This window comes from Ruditapes philippinarum, unplaced genomic scaffold (genome assembly GCF_026571515.1).
Source record: "Ruditapes philippinarum isolate M1 unplaced genomic scaffold, ASM2657151v2 ctg1873_1_1_1_1, whole genome shotgun sequence".
Lineage (NCBI taxonomy): Eukaryota > Metazoa > Mollusca > Bivalvia > Venerida > Veneridae > Ruditapes > Ruditapes philippinarum.
The window spans coordinates 156654-180287 of NW_026862884.1; the positions used below are offsets into that span (position 1 = coordinate 156654).

The 23634-nt window shown below is 32.7% G+C and overlaps 1 protein-coding gene across 1 annotated transcript in view; it reads right to left on the reverse strand.

The window, feature by feature from the left end:
• LOC132720501 (insulin-degrading enzyme-like) overlaps positions 1 to 21526 on the reverse strand; it is a 53493-nt gene extending 31967 nt beyond the window's left edge. The window contains 19 exon segments of the mRNA XM_060704657.1: positions 138 to 282; positions 491 to 573; positions 1471 to 1497; positions 2999 to 3085; positions 3087 to 3095; positions 3872 to 3974; positions 5173 to 5276; positions 5730 to 5810; positions 6330 to 6421; positions 8670 to 8762; positions 10424 to 10496; positions 11966 to 12168; positions 12612 to 12734; positions 14213 to 14382; positions 15132 to 15235; positions 17080 to 17106; positions 17663 to 17739; positions 18447 to 18625; positions 21379 to 21526. Coding sequence (XP_060560640.1) covers positions 138 to 282; positions 491 to 573; positions 1471 to 1497; positions 2999 to 3085; positions 3087 to 3095; positions 3872 to 3974; positions 5173 to 5276; positions 5730 to 5810; positions 6330 to 6421; positions 8670 to 8762; positions 10424 to 10496; positions 11966 to 12168; positions 12612 to 12734; positions 14213 to 14382; positions 15132 to 15235; positions 17080 to 17106; positions 17663 to 17739; positions 18447 to 18625; positions 21379 to 21458 — 1860 coding nt within the window. The 5' untranslated portion in view covers positions 21459 to 21526.
• Positions 21527 to 23634: the final 2108 nt, after the last annotated feature.

Consider the following 23634-nt stretch of genomic DNA (forward strand, 5'->3'; position numbering starts at 1 on the left):
TAAAAACTTACAGATATTCCATATGTGGTGCCTAAAAACTTACAGATATTCCATTTGTGGTGCCTAAAAACTTAGATATTCCATATCTGGTGCCTAAAAACTAACAAATATTCCATATGTGGTGCCTAAAAACTTACAGATATTCCATATGTGGTGCTACTCAGGCTGTACTTGAGGCCTGCCAGTTCTGCATCATAAGCATATTCGTTCAATGAATCCTGGAACAGCTGAACAAACAACACTGACATGTTTGTATGTAACGGGTCTATATACACCAAAGGACTAAAATAAATAAATATGGTGGGTTATTGTAAAGCAAGCAAAATGTGCTATATAATTATATGTTCTAATAATTCAAATATTACACAAGTGAATGTTAATAGAAAATATCTCTTCTTCTTTAATAGCATTATATTTTTGATTTATGTGCCTTGTTAAATCGTATGCAAGTTATATAATTTTTATTAAACATAATTTTAACAAATTTTACCTGGTTAACTCAAAGCTAGCATATGCTTTTGGCAGATGAAATTTGTCATCCTGTTTGAACCATAACCTCGTCATTGCTGTGTCCTAAAACACGTTATCTTGCATATGTACATTGGTTTAAACATTTTTATTTTATCTTGATTGTGAAACAAGTTCTTGCAACTTATATTTATCACTTTCGAGTCCGCTTCCTGGTACCAACCAGTACTGGTGTCATATGAAGAAACATGATCATGACCCGAGTAGGGCTCGAACCCATGATCGCTAGGTTGAGAGGCAGACACCTTAACCACTAGGCCACCACTCCTCTTTTAAATACAGGATTTATTTTCATCAAGTGGTATGACACATATGTACATTAATTTAACACATAATATCACATATTACATCAGCACATTTTATTTCACATCTTATTTAGATATAAATAATGAACTTTTCAGCATTTTTTCACCACATGAGGGTCTAATAGAAGACATTATTGGATCCTGTCTTTTAAATTTACCCTTGTTTTCATTTCCAGAGTCCAAAAAAGTTTAAATCTTTATCACATCCTATATTGCCTTGTCATTATTTTCTAGAGTCCAAAAAGGTTCATATCAAATCCATATCACACCCCATCTATTCTTGTTTTCATTTTTTGAGAGTCCAAAATCCATATTAAATTCTTATTGTAAATGAAGTGACAAAGTTCTGTTAAATGTCAAAAAATGGTGGGTAAATTAAAGAGGTCAATTAATATGGTTGAGAAGAATACTGATTCTATTCTTAATCCAATATAGTTTTGACAGCTGTGTGCTATTCCAACAGATTTCAGTATTGTACTCAAAAATGTATAATAACCTTGTAATATCACATCATATCATAATAATAACATATTAAATCACCTATTACTTTTGCTTTTTCTTCAGTTTATAACAATTTCAATATTGAACGTTAAAAAGTAAAAAGTGTGAAGCATGTTACATTGTATGACAAACTTACCTTCAACATTGCTGGAACACAGTTTTGCTGTAAAATAATAAACATACATGTCTATTTTTCACACAGGATATGAAAATCTTAATTTCAATATACATAACTATAAGAGCAAGAGCTGTCACAGGAGACACTGAAGCTCAACTAATTAAATACTGGACACAGTAAGGTATATAAAATTATAAAAATCAATTATGATATAAATATATTTCTTCTTATGACAAGAAGTGATAGTTGTAAACATAAATTCCAATTTCAAGGGAAAAAATTCTGGAAATAGTCACACTAGAGTTATGGACATACATGTGTGTAATGATAAGAAATATATATTTGAAGTTTGAAGTAGATACCTTAAAAGGTAAAGAAGTTATTTCTTAAAGAAAATTCTAAGTTCAAAGGGAGATAAATCTGAAAATATTGCTTCAAGAGTTAAGAATCTGTATTTGAAGTCTGAGGTAGATACCTTTAAAACTAAATAAGTTATAGTTAAAAATAACATTTTTCTAGTAAAAAAATCTAAGTTTATGGAGGAGATAATTCTTGCAATATTGGTGCTATAGTTATGAACCTTGTTGCATGAGATGTGGTTAATGATAAGGAACATATATTTGAAGTATTAAGTTGAATTCCTTAAGAAATAAAGAAGTAAGAGTAAAATTATTATTTCTTTAAGGAAAATTCTAAGTTCAAGGGGAGATAAATCTGGAAATATTGGTGCTAGAGTTATGTCACATAAGATGTGGTTGATGATAAGGAACAGGTTGATGGTAAGGAACATATATTTGAAGTTTGAAGTTGATACCTTAAGAAATGAAAAAGTTATAGTGAAAAATATTTTACTGCACCAAAACTTTAATATGAAATCTGAAGGCGGATGCCCGGGCGAGTAGGACAGCTCTCCATATACTTTGTATAGTCGAGCTAAAAAGGATAGGAACCCTCTGGTATACATATAATCTTTTAAACAAAATCATCAATTTCTATTCTACAATTACTTCACCACTAGCTAGAATATAAGAATAAATCTTTTGTGGATTTCTTTAGACTTAACCTGCAATTTCCAAAAGTAATGAGACTTTGCTACTAGTATATTAACCAGGCCTGCCAAAAATTTTGCTACAAGGTTGGTTCAAATTTGTTATTTTTTGTTTGCTAAGTACTTAACTTTTTTTAGATTTTGTGCAGTTAATTAATAAAACTGTCAATAATTAAGTGTTTTCATAATGGACTTGTTATTGAGCTCAAGACTGTCATATTAGTCTGAGGCCAAAGTCGAAGGCTAATATGACAGTCTAAAGTCCAATAACAAGTCCATTATGAAAACACTTAATTATTAACATTATAATATTGAAATCTCTAAATTTGGAATGGAATGTTCAAAATTCAAATCTCAACAAAATTGATAAAACAAACTCTGCAGGTTCATGTTTAATTTACTTATAATTTCAGATACTATATCAAACAATTCTCATTTAATTAATCATTTTGTTTTTAATTGTTCTTAAAGTTAATTCTTTGTTCTTTATATACAAACCTCTGTCTCCCTGGCAACAAGGTCAAAGTTTGTTGGTATAAACTCATTTACAGCTGGTAAACTTAGGTTTTCATGGAAACCACAGGTGTTCCCACATCTAAAAGTACACATAATTTTTGGTTCCATTTTTAACATATACTTTGCTTATCTTTAAGTAAAATACTTTTAACGTGGAAATTTATTGACATGTATTTAAAATTTAAATTTCTACTTAATTTGTCTTATTTGAATTAAAGAATATACAAACTATGCATTGGAACTACATTCCAATTTTGGGTCAAGTAAAGATGATATTTTTCTTTGAAAAAAAAAAAATGCCTGTTTTTTCAATGACACTATATATTCATATTGTGCCCAGCTACAGTGAGTATTTTCTTTGTGTAAAGTAGTAAATAGTAAATATGGGTCTAGCTGTTAGAAGTAAACAAATACTTTCAGCTATAGGAGGGTCAATTAAATAATATTCTTGTTGAAAATATTTATAATTGGAAAGGAAATAATTGACTACAATTAAGGTCCTAGACAATAATTGAGCCCTGTCACGACAAAACCAACATAGTGGGTTTGCGACCAGCATGGATCTGGACCAGCCTGCGCATCCGCGCAGTCTGATCAGGATCCATGCTGTTCGCTTACAAACTCTATAACAAGTAGAGAAACTGATAGCGAACAGCATGGATCCTGATCAGACTGTGCGTCAAAAATGCGCAGGCTGCGTCTGGATCCATGCTGGTCGCAAACCCATTATGTTGGTTTGTCATGACGCGGCTCATATTTGATAATTTGAGGTTACATACTACAATTATTTTGACTTTAGAATATACTGTGTTAATTTATGAAGATAACAGGTTGATTTTTCTGTGTGCGTATAACCTTGAGTTTCTCTTGTGGTATAGGCTCCAGCTTGTATTCTGTACCATACCATTCTTCCTTTTTGTCTGTCTGTCCCGCATACTTCTTAGCAATCACTGAGATTCTGTCAAAAATGTAAAATAACCACAATAGATCTCCAGAGTTCAAGTCCTTCCATGAAAAATTGATTCAAGACAAGCTGTCTAATGCTACAATTTGTCACCTTAGTGCAATAACTTGTTAACTCCTATTAAATTTAATAGCACTTATTCCATTACTGCACTAAGGTGATGATATGTCCTCATAAACTTTGTCTTTGCTATTGATTGAAATGAAAAAAACAACAAAAAACAAACAAACTTGCATTTGCATGTAGTTACACAGGTTATAGGAATTATTTTAAAAGTATGGTCTGCTTGCAGATGACTTAAATACAAATTTTTAATGATAACAAATTTTGAAGAAAAAAGATATCACAATTACTTGAAAATGTTATAAGATTTCATTTATGCTAGATGAAAATCTGAAAGAACAATTTCATTGTAAAACTCTTAAAAGAACAAACATGTTATTGAAGTATAATTCCTTGTAGAGTCTTTGAAATTTAAATTTATCTAAATTTTAAAGATACCATTATGGGCAAATGATAAATTTTCAGTTTTTTGGTTTGTTTTTTGTAGGAGGACAAAAGGTGCTTTTGAAAGCACTATTTTACTTAAACTGCTGAACAGAACAGAACAGTACTTTATTATCTCAAATCAATAGATATATGAGATTACGGAGTAAATGCAAATTTCAAATACATCACATGTGTTCTCTGCAAACAGTAATAAAGCGATATTTTCAGTAATTTTGAATATTCAGTTACTATAATAAGAACATTGGAGTGTGGGGGGTTAATGCGAGAATTATAACATTAGGTGACGTCTTAAATTTGTACAGGTGTGCAATGGCATGAATCTTAAAATAGACTATAGACAATTGTAGGTGTATTGTTTCTATTTCAGTCTTACTCTGATTGGTCCAAATTTATTGACCTTGAATTAGATCAATTTGAATTACACTCTAGAACCATAAGTGATAAGCTATTGCCAAAAATCTGCCGAACCAGGCTCTATACTGTTGGAAGCTAATTTGATATATTTTGATACTGAAATCCGTTAAACTTGAAATGGACCGTCCCATAATCAAATCAGGGCAAGTCCATTTAATAAATTCAGCAGGTTAAGGGGTTAAAGAATCCCTTCACACCTTGAGAGATCTTTCATAAGCTCGCATATCAATGCAGTGAGTAGGAAGATATTCAAAAGTACCAAACTTACCTCATATTAGTTGGGATCAGTTTTTCCAGTAACATGTCCACTAATTCAGGCTTGTATTCAGTCATCATATAATGAAAACTTAAACACTCTTCTAATGGAACATCCTACAATATATAATGTTTCAACTTAACCAATTTACATTAAACAATTTACTGCCAGCACTTGATAATGTCATAAGAACATGCTTAACTAAAAAAATTTCTAACTAAAATAGGAGGCATATTTAAGTCAGCTTCCATGACAGAGATGTGTTTTCCTGCCTATCAGTTGAGATGATTGTCATAAACAAGTGTTTCAATATTCTAATAATTATCTCAAATGATTCAGTGAAAATAACCATATAGGCTTAACCATAGGGAATGGTACAGAACAACTTTATCAAATAGGGATGCTGAAATGGACCCAATGGCAGAAATGGACCCAATGGCAAGTAGGAAAACTCTCCCTGTACTTTGAATAGTTGAATGTAAAATGAAGTTAATTATGGCATAATAAAATATATTTACAAAGGAACTCATCACATGTAAATAATAGAAAAATAAATAAAGTTCACTTACATGTAAGATACCGGACAAAGCTGAAGTGTAACCTCTGGGTCTTTCTTTGTCCTTGAACCGGAAATGCATGGCACTTAAATCCTGTCAGAAAAGAAATATATAACAATAGAATTAGATGGATGAACAAAGCTCAAATTGCAGATCAATTCCAGTATATTGTCACCAATTCTTGTTGAAACCGGTTATTTATTTGGCTGGTCCCAGTAGTCACATAGCAGTTTCCTTTTTAAATAAATGATACAAGTACAAAAAACGTGTACCAAAGAAACATGGTAAATTATCATTGAAATCATTATTTTTGTCAAGATCCAAAGGAATTCCCACTTTTTCTCCAATTTATAAACATGTAATAAGACTGAAAAATTTCTAAGAAATCAATAAATATTATATATAAATACGAGTATGAAAAATGTAGTAAAGATATCAATCTACAAAACTGAAAGATACAACCTTATAAGGCTAAAGAAACAAACAAAATGATTGATGTACTTACAACAACTTTAATTTTGTGCTACTGTTGGTTGAATATAATTCTATATAATTCAAAATATCACTGAAGAATATACTTATATTAATATAAAGAAGATAATGTTCACCTACAGCACATTCCTTGAAGATCCATTCTTGTGGCCCCTCTTTCTTTAACATGTGTAAATACTGGTATATCAATGTAATTATATCATCAACATGCTCTGCAATATACAAAAATAAGAGTGACTTTATTGTTTGTAACTCTCCCACCTGTATACAACAAGAGGACCATAATGGCCCTTTATTGCTTACCCGAGTACAAACATGTTCTGCAATATACAAAAATAAGAGTGACTTTATTGTTCGTTACTCTCCCACCTGTATACAACAACAGGACCATCATCCATAATGGCCCTTTATCGCTTAACAGAGTATATACATTAACAGGATTTCCGAATTAACTCTTTCCTTCTGAGTTTCATAAAAATTTAGCATAGCGAATGTGAGTAAAATGCTATCTGAAACTTATTTCTATTTCAAGCTCTGACTGCCATCAGCAGCAGACTGGAACAAATCAATAAAACTATTTGGTAGAGCACCACTCAAGCATTTTTCTTACTGTATCATCAAAATATAAAGAGATGTCATTCAAAGGTTATTTACATTTTTAGTTCTGACTGATTTGTTTAGCAGACTGGGACAATTTTAGCTATTTTTTCATATCTTTTTCATCTTTAAAGTATTGTTTCATATTCACATAAAATATGATAAACAAGAGCACTGCTAGGCCGAGCATTATGTGCCCGAAAGTGATTTTTTTTTAGTAAAGATTAAGCATTTGTAAGACATGGGAATTAAATAAAGTATTACTTAGTTCAAATAACAATCCTCCTATGAAGTTTGAATATTGTGGTCCAAATGGAACTTAAGTTATGCCCCGGAAACTGTTTTCAGTTTTAAGGTAATAGTTCTTAAGACCTTGTGACCCCAAAATCAATAGGCGGGTCTTCCACCCAACCCCCAATATGGGCAATCATCCTATGAAGTTTTGAATATTGTGGGCCAAATTGGAACTTGAGTTATGCTCCGGGGAAAACCAAATTGCTAAAGCCCGTCTCACACAAAACACGGTTGGGCACACGGTTCCCATATGGTATACCTGGTTATACACGGATTGACTGTACGAGTATTTATTCCAACGTGCCTGGGGATTAGTTTGGCACGAGTAAGACTCGAATGTTGCACGAGCATGTACGAATAAAGGACGGAACTACTCGGGTCTAGGCAAGGTTTGAACACGATTTGCATACGAATACATACGATTGTTGCACGGTTCTAAGTACGGTCTAGTACGGCCAAATACGATTAAACACGACTTATACTCGATTTACTCGACTTTCACAGGTTTTACATAGGGTCCCGCCGACTTTTTGTTCCAGTTATGCTTGAATTATCACCTATTTGTGTTTGTTATGATATAAATTGACCCATTCGGATGGCTTGGCTTATAAATACTCGAACTTTCAACGAAGAACACCTATATATGTGAATTTTGGTGCCAGATGCAACAGATGACATGATAAGGGAGTTAGAAATCATGATAAGCCTGACAGACATTGGTGGGCCCCCCTGCTCACCAGGCTCGGCAGGGGCAGAAGGTTGGAGTGGTCAGCAGGCCTGGGTGGCCCTTGTTGCAATCCTTCTGTGCATGGGAACCTTCTTCTTTTGATACATTCTAGTATGATGCAGCAAGTACTCTGGGTAGATCTAGCAACTGAGGGTGGCAGCAGCTAGTTGTTGTTTTCGTTGTACAGTTCTTGCTTATGTAGAGACCATATATAACCGTATTCGAGGCCGTGTGAAACCGTGTATACCCGTACTATACCGTGTATGCCATGTATGATTTGTACGTGAACCGTATTGGTCATATGGCGTTCGTATGAAACCGTTTGTGCACTCGAGTCAATCGTACCGTGATCGTGTGACATTCGGATGTTAATCGGGTGTTGGATGTAGGACTTGGGGACGGTCTCGAACGATTCCATACGATTTATATACGATCTTGGCACGGTTGGGCTCTCTCGTGGAGTGGACTTCAAATACGGTTGTATATACGGTCTCATACGGTCTCTTACGGTCTTGTACGGTCGTTTATACGACCATACACGGACATTACATTCGTACCAGTTTTTTAAAAGTTTTAAAAATCATACACCGCTTACACAGATACACTCGAATGGCCCGAGTGTAACTCAGTTAAACTCACGGTTAGTTCGGTTGTATGTACGGCTTACACGGGTAGCCAACCGTATAAACCGTGTGTTCTGTGTGAGATGGGCTTAACAGACGGACGCCAGGGGGTATAACATAATATGCCCGAAATTCTTTCGGGCATATAAAAAGAGTACTTCAAACAACTTGAATAAATAATTTCTAAAGCAAAAACTAGCTTGAATTTAAATGTCTTACCTAAACCATCGGCAGTGAGATCCACATTTACAATAAAGAACATAAAACCATTGGCTCCCTGCTGTTGCCCTCCTACCAATGTATTCACCCAACCTATAAATATATATAATAGATGTAAAAACCAACAAGAATATTGGTAATACTCATGGATACTATGTTGTTACATAGACAAAGCTAAGAACATGACCTATCTTAGTAGGAAAATCTATTTTTAGCCTCAGTGACCTTGACCCAAATGACCTGCAATACTACCCACAGGTTGAGGGTTTTGGAAGGAACCAGCTAATTATCTACATCAGTCAATAAATAAATGTGCTGAGAAAAATAAACCAAAAAATATGAGAGAATGATTGACACAAGAGCTGTCGGTAGGACAGCAACGCTCGACTATTCTTAGTGCTTGATTGTAAAAAAAAAAATGCTTGACACAGTTACCTCCTCCTGTTTACAGGTTGGGGTAATGATGGTGAACAAGTGTGCAAAGTTTCAAAGCCATATTTCAATGGACTTTGAAAATATTTGAGGTATTACAAAAACTTTAATGTAAATTCTAAGTCGAAAAAGGGGCATAATTCTGTCAAAATGCTTGATACAGTTACCCCCTCCTGTTTACAGGTTGGGGTAATGATGGTGAACAAGTGTGCAAAGTTTCAAAGCCATATGTCAATGGACTTTGAAAATATTTGAGGTATTACAAAAACTGTAACATAAATTCTAAGTCGAAAAAAGGGGCATAATTCTGTCAAAATGATTGATACAGTTACCTTCTCCTGTTAACGGGTTGGGGTAATAATGGTGAACAAGTGTGCAAAGTTTAAAAGCCATAGGTCAATGGACTTTGAAAATATTTGAACTATTACAAAAACTTTAACGTAAATTCTAAGTCGAAAAAAGGGGCATAATTCTGTCAAAATGATTGATACAGTTACCTCCTCCTGTTAACGGGTTGGGGTAATGATGGTGAACAAGTGTGCAAAGTTTAAAAGCCATAGGTCAATGGACTCTGAAAATATTTGAGATATTACAAAAATTTTAACGTAAATTCTAAGTCGAAAAAGGGGCATAATTCTGTCAAAATGCTTGATACAGTTACCTCCTCCTGTTTACAGGTTGGGGAATTGATGGTGAACAAATGTGCAAAGTTTCAAAGCCATATGTCAATGGACTTTGAAAATATTTAAACTATTACAAAAACTTTAACATAAGTGGTTACGACGACGAGGACACCGACGCTCGGGTGACTACAATAGCTCTACTTTTTCTTATCGAATAGTCGAGCTAAAAATGACAAATGACACAATTCAATGATTTTTCCCTGACATGCCGAGCATGAAAAAACCCATTATTAAATGAACTATTGCTGTATTTAGTTGATTAAGTCGAGATAATATAATATTTGGATCCTTTAAAGGTGTATGCTAGGTTTATTTATAGACATATAATAGAATGAACACAACAAAATAGAATTTATTTAAATTTTGCACGATCTAAGAAAATCTCAGTTCTTCTTTTTTAGTTGAATTTTAAGTCAAATCAACATTGTATCAGTCATATGGCAACTTTCCAGCTTAACTGGTTGAGAAAGACTTCATGCACCAAGCTTCCTTTAAAATTTAAGGCACTCATGTAGAACCACACATCTTTCAACTAGCTAAAAGTTTACTCGCATAAGATGAATAAAATTAACATCACCAGCTACACAGTCTTGTTGCATGGCAATGATCAAAAAGCTTGAAAATATATTTTTCACTTACCCCTGAGTTTCAGTTCTGACAACAAACTTCCTTTCCCTTCATGACCAATCAAATGACCAAGATAATGACCTGGCTATAAATATACAAACACATAGTATAAACAAGTTATCATAATTAACAATTATCACAACAGTCATGCGATTTGTTGAATGGCTACAAAGTAAAGTATTGATTTGTATAGTTGAAACACATATACAATTATCTATCAGGCATAAAGCATGAGAAATATAAGTATGGTTGAAGATGCAGTAGAGACCATGGCAAATCTTACATTAGTTTTATAGAATGGTTGAAGAACTGGTATAAACCATGGCAAACCTTACATTAGTTTTAAAGAATGGTTGTAGAACTGGTATAAACCATGGCAAATCTTACATCAGTTTTATAGATTGGTTGATAACTGGTATAAACCATGGCAAATCTTACATTAGTTTTATAGATTGGTTGATAACTGGTATAAACCATGGCAAATCTTACATTAGTTTTATAGATTGGTTGATAACTGGTATAAACCATGGCAAATCTTGCATTAGCTTTATAATATGGTTGAAGAACTGGTATCAACCATGGCAAATCTTACATAAGCTTTATAATATGGTTGAAAACCTTCTATAAACCATGACAAATCTTACATAAGCTTTATAATATGGTTGAAGAACTGATATAAACCATAACAAATCTTACATTAGCTTTATAATATGGTTGAAGAACTGATATAAACCATGACAAATCTTACGTTAGCTTTATAATATGGTTAAAGAACTGGTATAAACCATGACAAATCTTACATAAGCTTTATAATATGGTTGAAGAACTGATATAAACCATGACAAATCTTACATTAGTTTTATAATATGGTTAAAGAACTGGTATAAACCATGACAAAGCTTACATTAGTTTTATAATATGGTTGAAGAACTGATATAAACCATGACAAATCTTACGTTAGCTTTATAATATGGTTGAAGAACTGGTATAAACCATGACAAATCTTACATAAGCTTTATAATATGGTTGAAGAACTGGTATAAACCATGACAAATCTTACATTAGCTTTATAATATGGTTAAAGAACTGATATAAACCATGACAAATCTTACGTTAGCTTTATAATATGGTTGAAGAACTGGTATAAACCATGACAAATCTTACATAAGCTTTATAATATGGTTGAAGAACTGATATAAACCATGACAAATCTTACATTAGTTTTATAATATGGTTAAAGAACTGGTATAAACCATGACAAATCTTACATTAGCTTTATAATATGGTTGAAGAACTGATATAAACCATGACAAATCTTACATTAGCTTTATAATATGGTTAAAGAACTGATATAAACCATGACAAATCTTACATTAGTTTTATAATATGGTTGAAGAACTAGTATAAACCATGACAAATCTTACATTAGTTTTAAAGTATTGTTGAAGAATTGCTATAGAAAATGGTAAATTAGTTTTTCAGTTAGAATGAAGAACTGGTAGAGTTTTTAGTTGTTGTTTTTTTGTTTGTGTTTTATGTCACACCAACACTTACATTAGTTTTATAGTATGGCTGGAGATCCGGTATAGACCATGACACTGACAGGTTTCTAATGTCCTTCACTGGTGTTACATAGCACATATTCTGTAGCTGGGTGGGGCCAAATGGGTGCTCCTCCCAATGAGGGATAGTCACTTTCTTATTTTCCACCCCATGGAAATGTGGCACAACCATCTCTGTAAGTTCCTCTAGTGACTCTGATGTAAACAAAAAAAGAACAACACATTGGCGTAAAGCACAGATAATATAAATTGAAATATATAAATTAAAATTAATAAAATTATACACAATTTTTATTATATACTTAATGAAAATTTATATTTGTTACCAAATGCTTCTATTTGCTGAAATAGAAAAATAACAGTACTGTATTTGTGAAAAAGCCGTGCAAATAGATTAAATATATACCTGACCATTGAAAATTTGCATTAACAGGATAAACTGACCTCTGTCAGGCTCTGTGAGGTATTAAACAAACAAGTTGCTCTTGCATGAGGTACACTTTATTATAATAGAAATTTAACACCACCTTTTGAATCTATTTCAGAACTGCTTTTAAAACAGAAGTTTTTATGCTACAGTGATGAAAAAGAACTCATTGAGAACTACATTAAAATAAAAGAACAAATTAGAAATATACCTTTCCCTAGTACAGTCAGTCCCATAATATTTGATGAGTACAGTTTATCATGAAACTTGAGTAATTCATCCCTTACATCGTACCCTAGCTCCTTTGACCTTGTCTCTAACGTGTACTTGTTTCCTAGCAACAATAAAATATACTCACATGATAAATATCCATTTTTTGTAACTTCCATTATGAGTTTCTTGGATATCAAGAAGACAATTTAAACATCAACATAAGTGTAGGCTGGCCTGGCTCTACACTGATTGATAATCACTTTCAATCCAATGTACAAAGTAAATGATATATTGTCTAAAAAAACAATGCAATATTTTATGATATACATACTATCTATCAGGGCTCTACAATTTTTTTTGGAATAGAGTTGTCCAGGACAACTGACCTAGCAAAATAGAGTTGTCCCAAAATTGACCACAAGTGTCCAAGTCTCGGTAAATGTTCAGTATGCATAGTATGTATATCCAAAGAAGAAGTAAAAACAATTAATTTCTTAATATTTTTAAGTTACATTAAGTTTTTCATTTAGTATAAAATAGAACATTTTGTTTCAACTGAAATAGTTTTGATTGTTCAGCTCTCTTCCCAGGTACCTTTCAGCGCTGTTTAAGTTCAATAGCCTGTGTAGGCCTATATGTTTTGTTTCAGTTTTATTTTATTTTCCTGAATTTTTATCCTTGATCTTGAAAATTTAAGTAAAATTATTCTAACATGAATCTAGTTAGCCATAGCCTCTCTCAGTTTCCACATTTCACAATGGACATGGGAAAGAAGAAAAAGACAGTCATTATTACCTGGTAGGGAAATATAAAATATGATAGTGAATTAGACTATTCAAATACTGATAAATCTCATCATTATTTATCTTAACATTGTCAAAAGTCTTTTGATTTATAAGTGACAAAAGATTTTTAATATTTCTACTTGCTGCAGAGCTTTAAACTGGTTAAAATTGCCTCACGATTTATATAAAAAAAATCGGCATCGCGAAAATATGTGACAAATGAAAAATTTTCTGTTTTCCTCATAAATTATACTATTTTGACTATTGTATGTTCGAATGCGTTCATAATAGATGCTTTTTGGATATTTTAATATTGTTTTCCACTTAGGAATTCATCAAAAAGCCTAAAACAAAAAATTCCAAATTTTCAATTCACGGCACAAATTACTGTCTGCTTGTGTCAATATATCAACTTCAAAGACCAAGTCTGTGACTTAATAATGTTTTGGACATGTCTATAATAATGTTGGACTTTGTCTTTAAGATTTTTATCAAACATTTAGTATGCATTATAATATTAGCACATACAAAGAGATGGTATGGAGATGTATTAAACCCCATTCAGTGGAGTAGTTATACTTTAACAGCATTATATTTCTAAAGATATGCTTGACATCAAATTACATGTTAACATTTTATTTTTCAAAATTAGGCATATGTCTCTTATAATTATGCAGTTTTGAGCTCTTAAGACTTTAATTAGTAAAAAATTGTAGAATTCTAAAATTAAGAATGTAAGGATTATGGCTGCCACTTATTTCACATGTTCAAATCAGTTTACAGCAAGAACTGCCAGTAATAAACAATATCTTACCTGTTCCAAACTTGTGAAAGTCATGTGTAGGTTTTGCCAGAGATTTTTCCAGCTGATGTAATCTCCACGAGTCATTTTGTAGATTTTTGTCATTTTCGGAGTTAACAGCATTTATCTCCCTTTCTGTAGCAGACGGTGTGAATAAAGGCTCGTGGAAGAACTGAGAAAATCTGAAATATAAACACAAATTTTGACTCTCTCTGGAGGGACTTCAAAGAAAAAAACACCACATCTTTGCATTGCAGACAGATGTGTAGATAAGGCATAAATACACATCAATATGGTTTCTTAAGAGTGCTTTTGGTCTAGTTGAGCTTACTTTTAGCTTTGTTAGTTGTTCAGTAAGGGATTCCCATCTCAAGTTTTCAGAACCCCTACAGCAACTCAGAAGAGCTTTTGTGGACAGTATAGTTTATCACTGTGACTTGAGTGGTTGTGTAGAAAGGCAAACATCAAGACGTCTATCATGAGTTTTACTGGCAAATATAACTAATATATACCTCTAGTATTGAACCAGACGAGCCTGTATATCTATACAGCCTGACCGGACAACATATTAACAAGTGTCTTATAACTGTGCATTGCCATGATAATCAAGTATTCAAAGTTGTATGATGATATCTTTCATATTTGGAGTCATTCCACTAAATAAGTTATTTTGACAAAAATTTTAACTTAAGAAGGGGCATTACTCTAAAATATACTTTCAGAATAATGCCCCTTGTCTAACAACCTGCTTTACCATGATAAGTATTCTATAATATATATAAGCTTAATAACTGTAATATATATGATCTTAATAACTATAATATATATAATCTTAACAACAAACAAATTATTTTTTAAAATAAAGGAAACAAAACCTTTCTAAGCCGAGCCTTATAAATAATATCTATAATAAATTATAAGTGACTTTTACCTGTCTAGGGCGCCACTAAGATGTTCTGGTGCTATATCAAAATAGTAATTGGTATGTTCATTTGATGTAAATGCATTGGAACTTCCAGCATGCTCGTTGAGATACTAAAATTAAACAACAAAAAAACCTGTACATTTAGGTAAATAGATATAACTTGTTGATGTGTAAAGTCCCTATATATTTCTTAACAACTTGCCCTGTAATGATTTCTCAGATCAGTGGTATACATATCATCAAAATATGGATCAGATCACAGGGACCAGGCACAGTGTTGGAGAAGTGTAAAAAGTAATTCTAGAACTGTATATATAATATATATATATATGTATATACAGTATATTTTTGTTCTAGCATTCCTTTTTACAATATCCCATCACTGTGCTAGGTCCCTTTGGATCAGATATTGGTTTGTCCTACAATCACTGGATTGAGATTTACACTTAATTTAAACAAAATCAATCTAATAACTGATTAATTAATATAATAAAAAACAAGAGCCGGTTGAACCGGGTGATGCTCCCCGAATAGGTTTTGGACACAGGAAGGTATACCTCTTGTAGTGTCAGAGTTATGTCACAGTCAAAGTTCAAAGTGTAAAATCAACCCAAATGTTGCGCGCGACACATTTTCTCAATATGGTGATCATTTCTGTGAAATAGTTGTAAAATCTGACTTCAAATAATGAAGTTATGGGCTGGATACGATTTTGCTGCAAGGTCATGCTATGACTTTGACCTTCAAGATAGCAACCCAAATGTTGCGCCAAACACATTGTCTTAATACGGTGATCATCTCTGTGAAAAAGTTGTTAAATCCAACTTCAAATAACGTTATTATGGGCCGGACACGATTTTGCTGCAAGGTCATGCTGTGACCTTGACCTTCAAGGTAGCAACCCAAATAATACCTGCGACATGTCATCTCAATATGGTGATCATTTCTGTGAAATAGTTTTAATATCCGACTTCAAATAACGTTGTAATGTGCCGGACACGGATTTGCTGCAAGGTCATGCTGTGACCTTGACCTTTAAGGCGACCCAAATGTTGCGCGCGACACGTCGTCTCAATATGGTGATCATATCTGTGAAATAGTTTTAAAATCTGACTTCAAATAATGAAGTTATGGACCGGATACGATTTTGCTGCAAGGTCATGCTGTGACCTTGACCTTCAAGGTAGCAACCCAAATGTTGCGCGTGACACGTTGTCTCAATATGGTGATCATTTCTGTGAAATAGTTTTAAAATCCGACTTCAAATAATGAAGTTATGGACCGGACACGATTTTGCTGCAAGGTCATGCTGTGACCATGACCTTCAAGGTGGCGACCCATATATTGTGCGCGACACGTTGTCTCAATGTGGTGATCATTTGTGTGAAATAGTTTTAAAATCTGACTTCAAATAACAAAGTTATGGGCCGGACACAAATTCGGGACCTACGTACAGACTGACGGACAACCAGACGACTATATGCTGCCCCGAAATTTTTCGGGGAGCATAAAAATTAATATAGAAACCTTTAAAAAGAAATGTCACTACTAAACTTACATGCGTTTCTTCATATGACACCAGTACTGGTTGGTTCCAGGAAGCAGAGTGATAAATATAAGTTGCAAGAACTTGTTTCACAATCGAGCTTAGATAAATATGTTTAAACTAACTTCAAGGACAGTCAGCTGAAACTTTAAGTAGACTGCCTGGTCAGATTGCAATGATGTGTTGGCTGATTGATTTTATATTGATGGCAAAAGCTGATCACTTATGTTTCCATCAGGGTAAAGGTGAAGAAAATGGAAGTTAAAACATTTGTCATTCTTGAACAAAAAGTCCTTAGGAGATGAATGCCATATAGTATAAAACTCCTCCTTTAAATAATGCTTACTATAAATTATCTAATTGCTATGACACCTTCAAGATGCACGTGTATGTTATAACATAACTTACCTTGGTGTATTCATTCTCTTCAGGATACTGGAAAAAAAACAACATATTTTTCCAATTAATATATTATCTTAAAATTCAACTTACATAAATCTTTTGCACTTTCAATTGCTAATGCACATTCTAATTTTGTAATAAATCGTTTAAACTAAGCACAAACATTAATCTAATTACCTTCATTTTGATTAAATAACTAAAATGTTAATCACAAGTAATTTCAAGTACATCAATTTAAATGTTGTTCCTTATACATGTCTGTCATATATAAAATATGTGTATCATCGTGATCTTGAAAGTTGAACTTCATTTTACTCATCTTTATTTCTGGAGCAAATGGTTTTATTTTTTAAGCCACATTTAAGATCTGTTTATTTTCAAGAAAAGAATACATACAATGCACATGATAATTATAGCGTTTATGTACATGATACATAACATACATGTTGCGAATACTTTTCTGTTATGGATTACTGGATTAAAGCCATTGGAAATTGAAGATTTAAGATATTGCATGAAGTAAAATAGCTCAATTATATAGAATACACAAGAAAATTCTGAAGCAAATTATTACTGTGAAGTATCTTACCTTTTTTGTTCCAAGAAAGAGCATATGCTCACAGAAATGTGCAAGGCCTGGTATGTCTTTCGGATCTTTCATATGTCCTAAATAAATAAGAAATCAAGCATATTATCTGATGTAAATATGTTGACTAGCTTTATGATTAAAATGAATATACTGCTGCCTTTGGTTAAATAGGGAAGTACAGAATGTTTCAATTATGTTGAAAAAAAAAATGAAAAAAAAAAAAAAATCATTTACGACCTTTATTCATTGCACTATCTCTTTCTATTATTAATACTTACAACATTGTTTATATACTTTTATACAGTGTTCTGCATGATATTTACCTTGACACACAATCTATCACAAAACATATTTAAAAGTTGTCCTTCACTTATTTAATCATATTATGCAAGCTATTTATCACATATTTATAATAACAAGAGTCATTTTTCACTAACCTGCCAATAGGGTAACACTAACATTAAAGCCCTTTAACGCTATGTTTGTTAAATTGTATATATGTATAACGCAAATTTATGACATCATCTCAAAGTGTTATTATACTAGAGTAAATATCGTTTTTATGAAATAGCTTTATTACACTGCTGCACTGTAGTTTATGTGATAAATATATGTTTGTGTAATGTGCTATACACAGTCAGTATTGTTGATAAAAATTCATAAAATTCACGTAAGCAATTTTATTGACATTATATACCTAAACAGAGCTTGAAACATATTCTTATATTATATTAATTTTTATCTGGAATGTTTCCTTTTTCACAGGTTTTAAAAAAACACATACCAACATAAACATCCATAGCAGCTGATGACTTGTCTGTTTGTTTATCACTAATGAGAAGTATCCTCATTCCATTGTTAAGTTCCAGTGCCCGGTATAGTCGATCATCTCCCGCAGATTTGACAATTGTCTTGTCATCAAGAGTTCTTTTGATATGTGCAGCACTCATTGCTGATGACACCCTACAGTATAGTTAAAAGTTTTTATTTTTATCAAACACAAAACAGATTTTTGTCATTTAAGTTTATTATAATTAACATAATTCATATACATGTAAATTACCTATCATGTCATAATTCTTAGCCTGCAGTCTAGGAAACCTTTCATTCTGACAAGATTGAGGAGGTTGGGGAGTGTTTCTTCACTTTCTTGTGCATAGTGGCATTTCATAACCTTGTATACCAATATTTACATCTTAACCATTTTGTCAATCTTTTCAATGTTATTAGGGTCAATCTTTTCAATGTAATTAGGGTCAAAAATTCTATCAGGACTGTAGTGCTTTTAGATTACATTTACATGTATGATGTGTTTAACTTCATTGAAAATTCATTGAAAAAAATATATCAATGTGCAATCTAGATGAGTGGGTGCACCATGCAGCCATTTTAAACAAGAGCCATCAGTAATCACATGTGTCGCCTCATAATGGCCAATTTCATGTTGGGACAAATTTTGTGACAGACGGACAGACAGACGGACAGTGCACAACTAGACTTTGTACTGATCAATCATGTAAAGTTTGGATAAAATTGCACCAGTAGCTTATGAAGAGTAGTCCGGACAAGCTTTTGCGTATCTGGCAACACACAGAAAAAAACACCTTTTTATCAAAGGGCCATAACTCAGCCAAAAATCATTCAACCGGAAAACTCGTGCAATATGCGCAAGGACTTGAGCTACAGATCAATCCTGTCAAGTTTCATTGAAATTGCATAAGTGGTATAAGAGAACTAGTCTGGACAAACTTTAAAAATAAAAATTATTAAAGGGCCATAACTCTGACAAAAATCATTGAACCGGAAAATGCTGACAATATGCACAACTAGACTTGGTACTGATCATTCCTGTAAAGTTTGGATGAAATTGCACCAGTAGTTTATGAGGAGTAGTCCGGACAAGCTATTGTGTATCTGGCAACACACAGAAAAAAAACACCTTTTTATCAAAGGGCCATAACTCGGCCAAAAATCATTCAACCGGAAAACCCTTGCAATATGCGCAAGGACTTGAGCTACAGATCAATCCTGTAAAGTTTCATTGAAACCGGAAAATGCTGACAATATGCACAACTTAACTTGATACTTATCATTCCTGTAAAGTTTGGATGAAATTGCACCAGTAGTTTATGAGGGGTAGTCCGGACAAGTTTTGTGACGGACGGACGGACAGACAGACGGCGGAGAAGTGATCCCTATATGTCGCCACTTCTCCGCAGAGGCGACACAAAAATCCTGGATTGGTTAAATATATAGATCACAAAATACTTTTGACAAAACATTTAACAAAAGCATCTATACAATTCTGACTGTTGCAAGAAGGTGCCCTTATTTTACTTCAAGTGGAAGTATGATATTGAAAATCTGAAAAAATATCATTTTCAATAAGTACTAAAGTACCTATGATAAACATTAAAATAAATTCTTTTTTTTTTAAATCCATTGTCATAAAACGTTTCAATAAAGATCAAACAACAACCCAATCTATTGCCCACCTGCTTGCATAACAATGGCACTCCACTAAATGTAATATATGAGCAGTGGTTGGAGACAACAACTCTGATTCAGATTAGAGTTAAACATAATACCAAATATGGCAGACATAGAGAATACATGGTTGATGTCGGGATGGAGAAGGTTTATCAGGTGAGCAAGAAAATGTATCTTGGCAAGCTTAAGCGAGCCAAGATTCACTTTCTCAGCGAACCGGATAAACCTTCTCCATCCCGACATCAATCATGTATTTGATTTATCCTGCTTTTAATAATTATGTATTTTAGAATAATTAAATGGTTTTCTTCTTACTTGTCCCCGATAAAATAGCATCTATATGTAGCTAAACATTTGACGTCATCATATCACGTAATGACTGGAGATAGATAGATAAATTTATCCGACAAGGCTTTGCCTTTAATTACTATATAACATAAGATCCACGAAACCACTTTCGCACCTCTTCGAAAATTAAGTTTGTCGAACCGGTAGTTCGACGAAACCACCATAATTCGACAGTAGCAGGATAAAAGATATTCTGCATACTGGTTATTAGAAAGATAACTACGACATAAAATCACATATTTTTTGCAATATTTTATCTGTCTTTGTGTATATTTTAAAAATTGAACAGTAAAACCATGTTTATCAAGTGAAAGGATTTTCTCTGAATGGGAGTTGTCAGAGTGATACGGAAGTCCACGGCTAGGCACTGCCACAATTTCCCACACCCGAAATAATAGTTCCAATTTGGCAGGCCAGAGGATGCCAGTGATTTTTCTGCTTATAATTTATATAACTGACTCCGATAAAAAGCCTCTTTCCAATTGAATTTTTTCTTTAAAATCATGCAGTTTTCCCAATAATCTGAACTTAAACCTGCTTTTTTACTTCCCAAATTAGCATTTTTTGCGATAATTTTTCCCAAAATCAAGAGGCTAAGGCCGAGCTTCCCAATTAAGTGAGAAAAAACACTGGCTGCCATCCTTATGATCTCAGACACAAAGTTACAATTTTGATTTAAGATATTTGTATATTGCAGGTGTAAAAATAAAACAGCCGTTCTGATTTTTTAAATATTTTTTGTACGGCTAGTCTGGGACATACGATGTCCCAGGGCTAGTGATGACAAGCTGACAAGTCCAAACTTTCTTTGACAAGCTGTTATCAGTTGTTATGTACAAACGAGAAAATTTCACAATTATTTTGCAAGAAGGTGTTACCGTTTGCTAAATGGATTGATCTGTATATTTTTTATGCCTGATAAGATATGATTCAATCTACCAAATCTAAATAAAACCATCGGATTTCCTAAATTATTAAAAGCTGTAATTTGCTCTACATCAATGAACGTTTGATTTCCTCATTCATGCGCTTGCATAATGGAGAGTAGTCTGGTTTCACCGTATATTAAACAAAAGTCAAATAAATACCAAAAATAAGAATGAGTTATCTGTGGTAACAATTGACAATATTTAGCAAATGAAATTTTCACCCGTTACGCACGAAGTTATTGAGTCACAATAATAAGCCTAAGTAATTATAAAAATAGGAAGCCTAAAAAAAATGACGATATGACTAGTTGTACTACCGAATTGTCTCACAGGCCTCGAGCCATCGGCAATGAACGAGTAAATAAATAAATAAATAAATTTTAGAAAGAAATAAGTCATTACGCTTCATTTGAAACGTTTCTGAAGGTTCTACAGTGTTCTGGGCTCTTAATTAATTTTTAATATTTCTATGAATGATTTTTTACTTAATAGAGAAATTCTACATTTACAAATTTAAGTTTGAAATAATATTTGAATTACAGTCAACCCGGCCCCAAGTTAACCCGGCCCCAAGTCAACCCGGCCTCAAAATTGGTCAACCCGGCCCCAAAATTGGTCAATCCGGCCCCACAGTATTTTTATTTGGTCAATGCGGCCCCAAAATTGGTCAGTGCGGCCCCAAAATCGGTCATTCCGGCCCCAAAATATGTATTTTTCAATGAAAACTATTCAGGTCATTTTGTTGCATGATGGAATAAAATTATTAATTGAATATTATTAACTATAGAACAATAGTAAAAAAAACGCGGACTGGCATAAAAGTGTCGGTAAATTTAATTGCGCCGATTAAGACTTTAATACGCAATAGTGATAATGAATAATTATTTAACATCAACAATTATGTAACTCGACATTATTTCAGAATGTAATCAAACAGTTTAAAGCAATCAATTAACAAAAAAGGTATAGCTGTGAAAACAAATCATTTAAATTCGATGTAAATTAAAGATGGTGGATAATTAGGAAGAAATGCATAGAATTTCGTGTTAAAAGGTTTGTATAAATTAGGTTTACAACAATTTCAGTTCATTTGAATGTTTTTTATTGAAGACGTTCATCAGTATAATTAATATTTGTTTCGTATTTTATTAACTTATTTCAAAGAATATTTACTGTGTAAAAAAGTATTGGAATATTACTAAGTGTTTGAAAAATTGATAGTGTTTTGTGTTTAATCATTCTAAATGTATGTCATTATGACTGATTAATGTATTGATTGTGGATATATTGTGCGTGACAGACAGGAGGCAGTGACCTGCGATACCTGTGGTAGATGGCAGCATCTCTATAATAAATCTTACTCAAAAACTGTTAATGGAAACACTTTAGTGAGCTTTTGGTCAATACTTTTTTTAACATACAATAACATAGTAATGATTTGAACACATTAAGTTTTTTTCCATGATTTGTCAATAAAAAAGTTTAGTTTTTTCTTAATACTTCTATCGTAGAGAGGTTAAGGTTGAAGACAGACGTCACCTTATTTTCGCGACGGTAAAAACAGTAAACTATGCATGTGTTGCTTGTTTGTTAATATTGATAGTTTTTATATAAAATAAATAATAAAAGATATCATCGTTAAACATTTGTTGTTGTTTTTGTTGTTAATTTTTATTTATTTCTTGATAAGTGTTTATATTTTAAAGCAAAAAAAAAAAAAAGGGCCGGGTTGACCAGAAATAACATTGGTTTGGGGCCGGGTTGACCAATTTGGGGCCGGGCTGACTTGAGGCCGGGTTGACATGGGGCCGGGTTGACTTGTACCGTAATATTTTGTCCAATGAAATTGTTCCATTTTTGTCTTCAAATTCTTTGATACATTTTAACCCGTTTAATCAGCACCAACTTGTCATTTAATTAATACTATATATCCAGTTAAATCAAAAAATAGATGCTGACTTTATTACTATGCATATATAGTAACACTTTAATGGATTTCCCCAACTCAAATTCAAATTTACACAATGTCATTCTTTAAAATGACAGGAAAATTTTTATTAATTACTATATAAACAACACTTCTTTATTTAAAATTAAATTAAAGTCATGTAAAGTAGAAAAACGATATATATCACTGTAGAAAGTTATTTCGACACTAGATAACGATTTTTTTTATATCAACATGTTTTTATATGCGTAAAATCC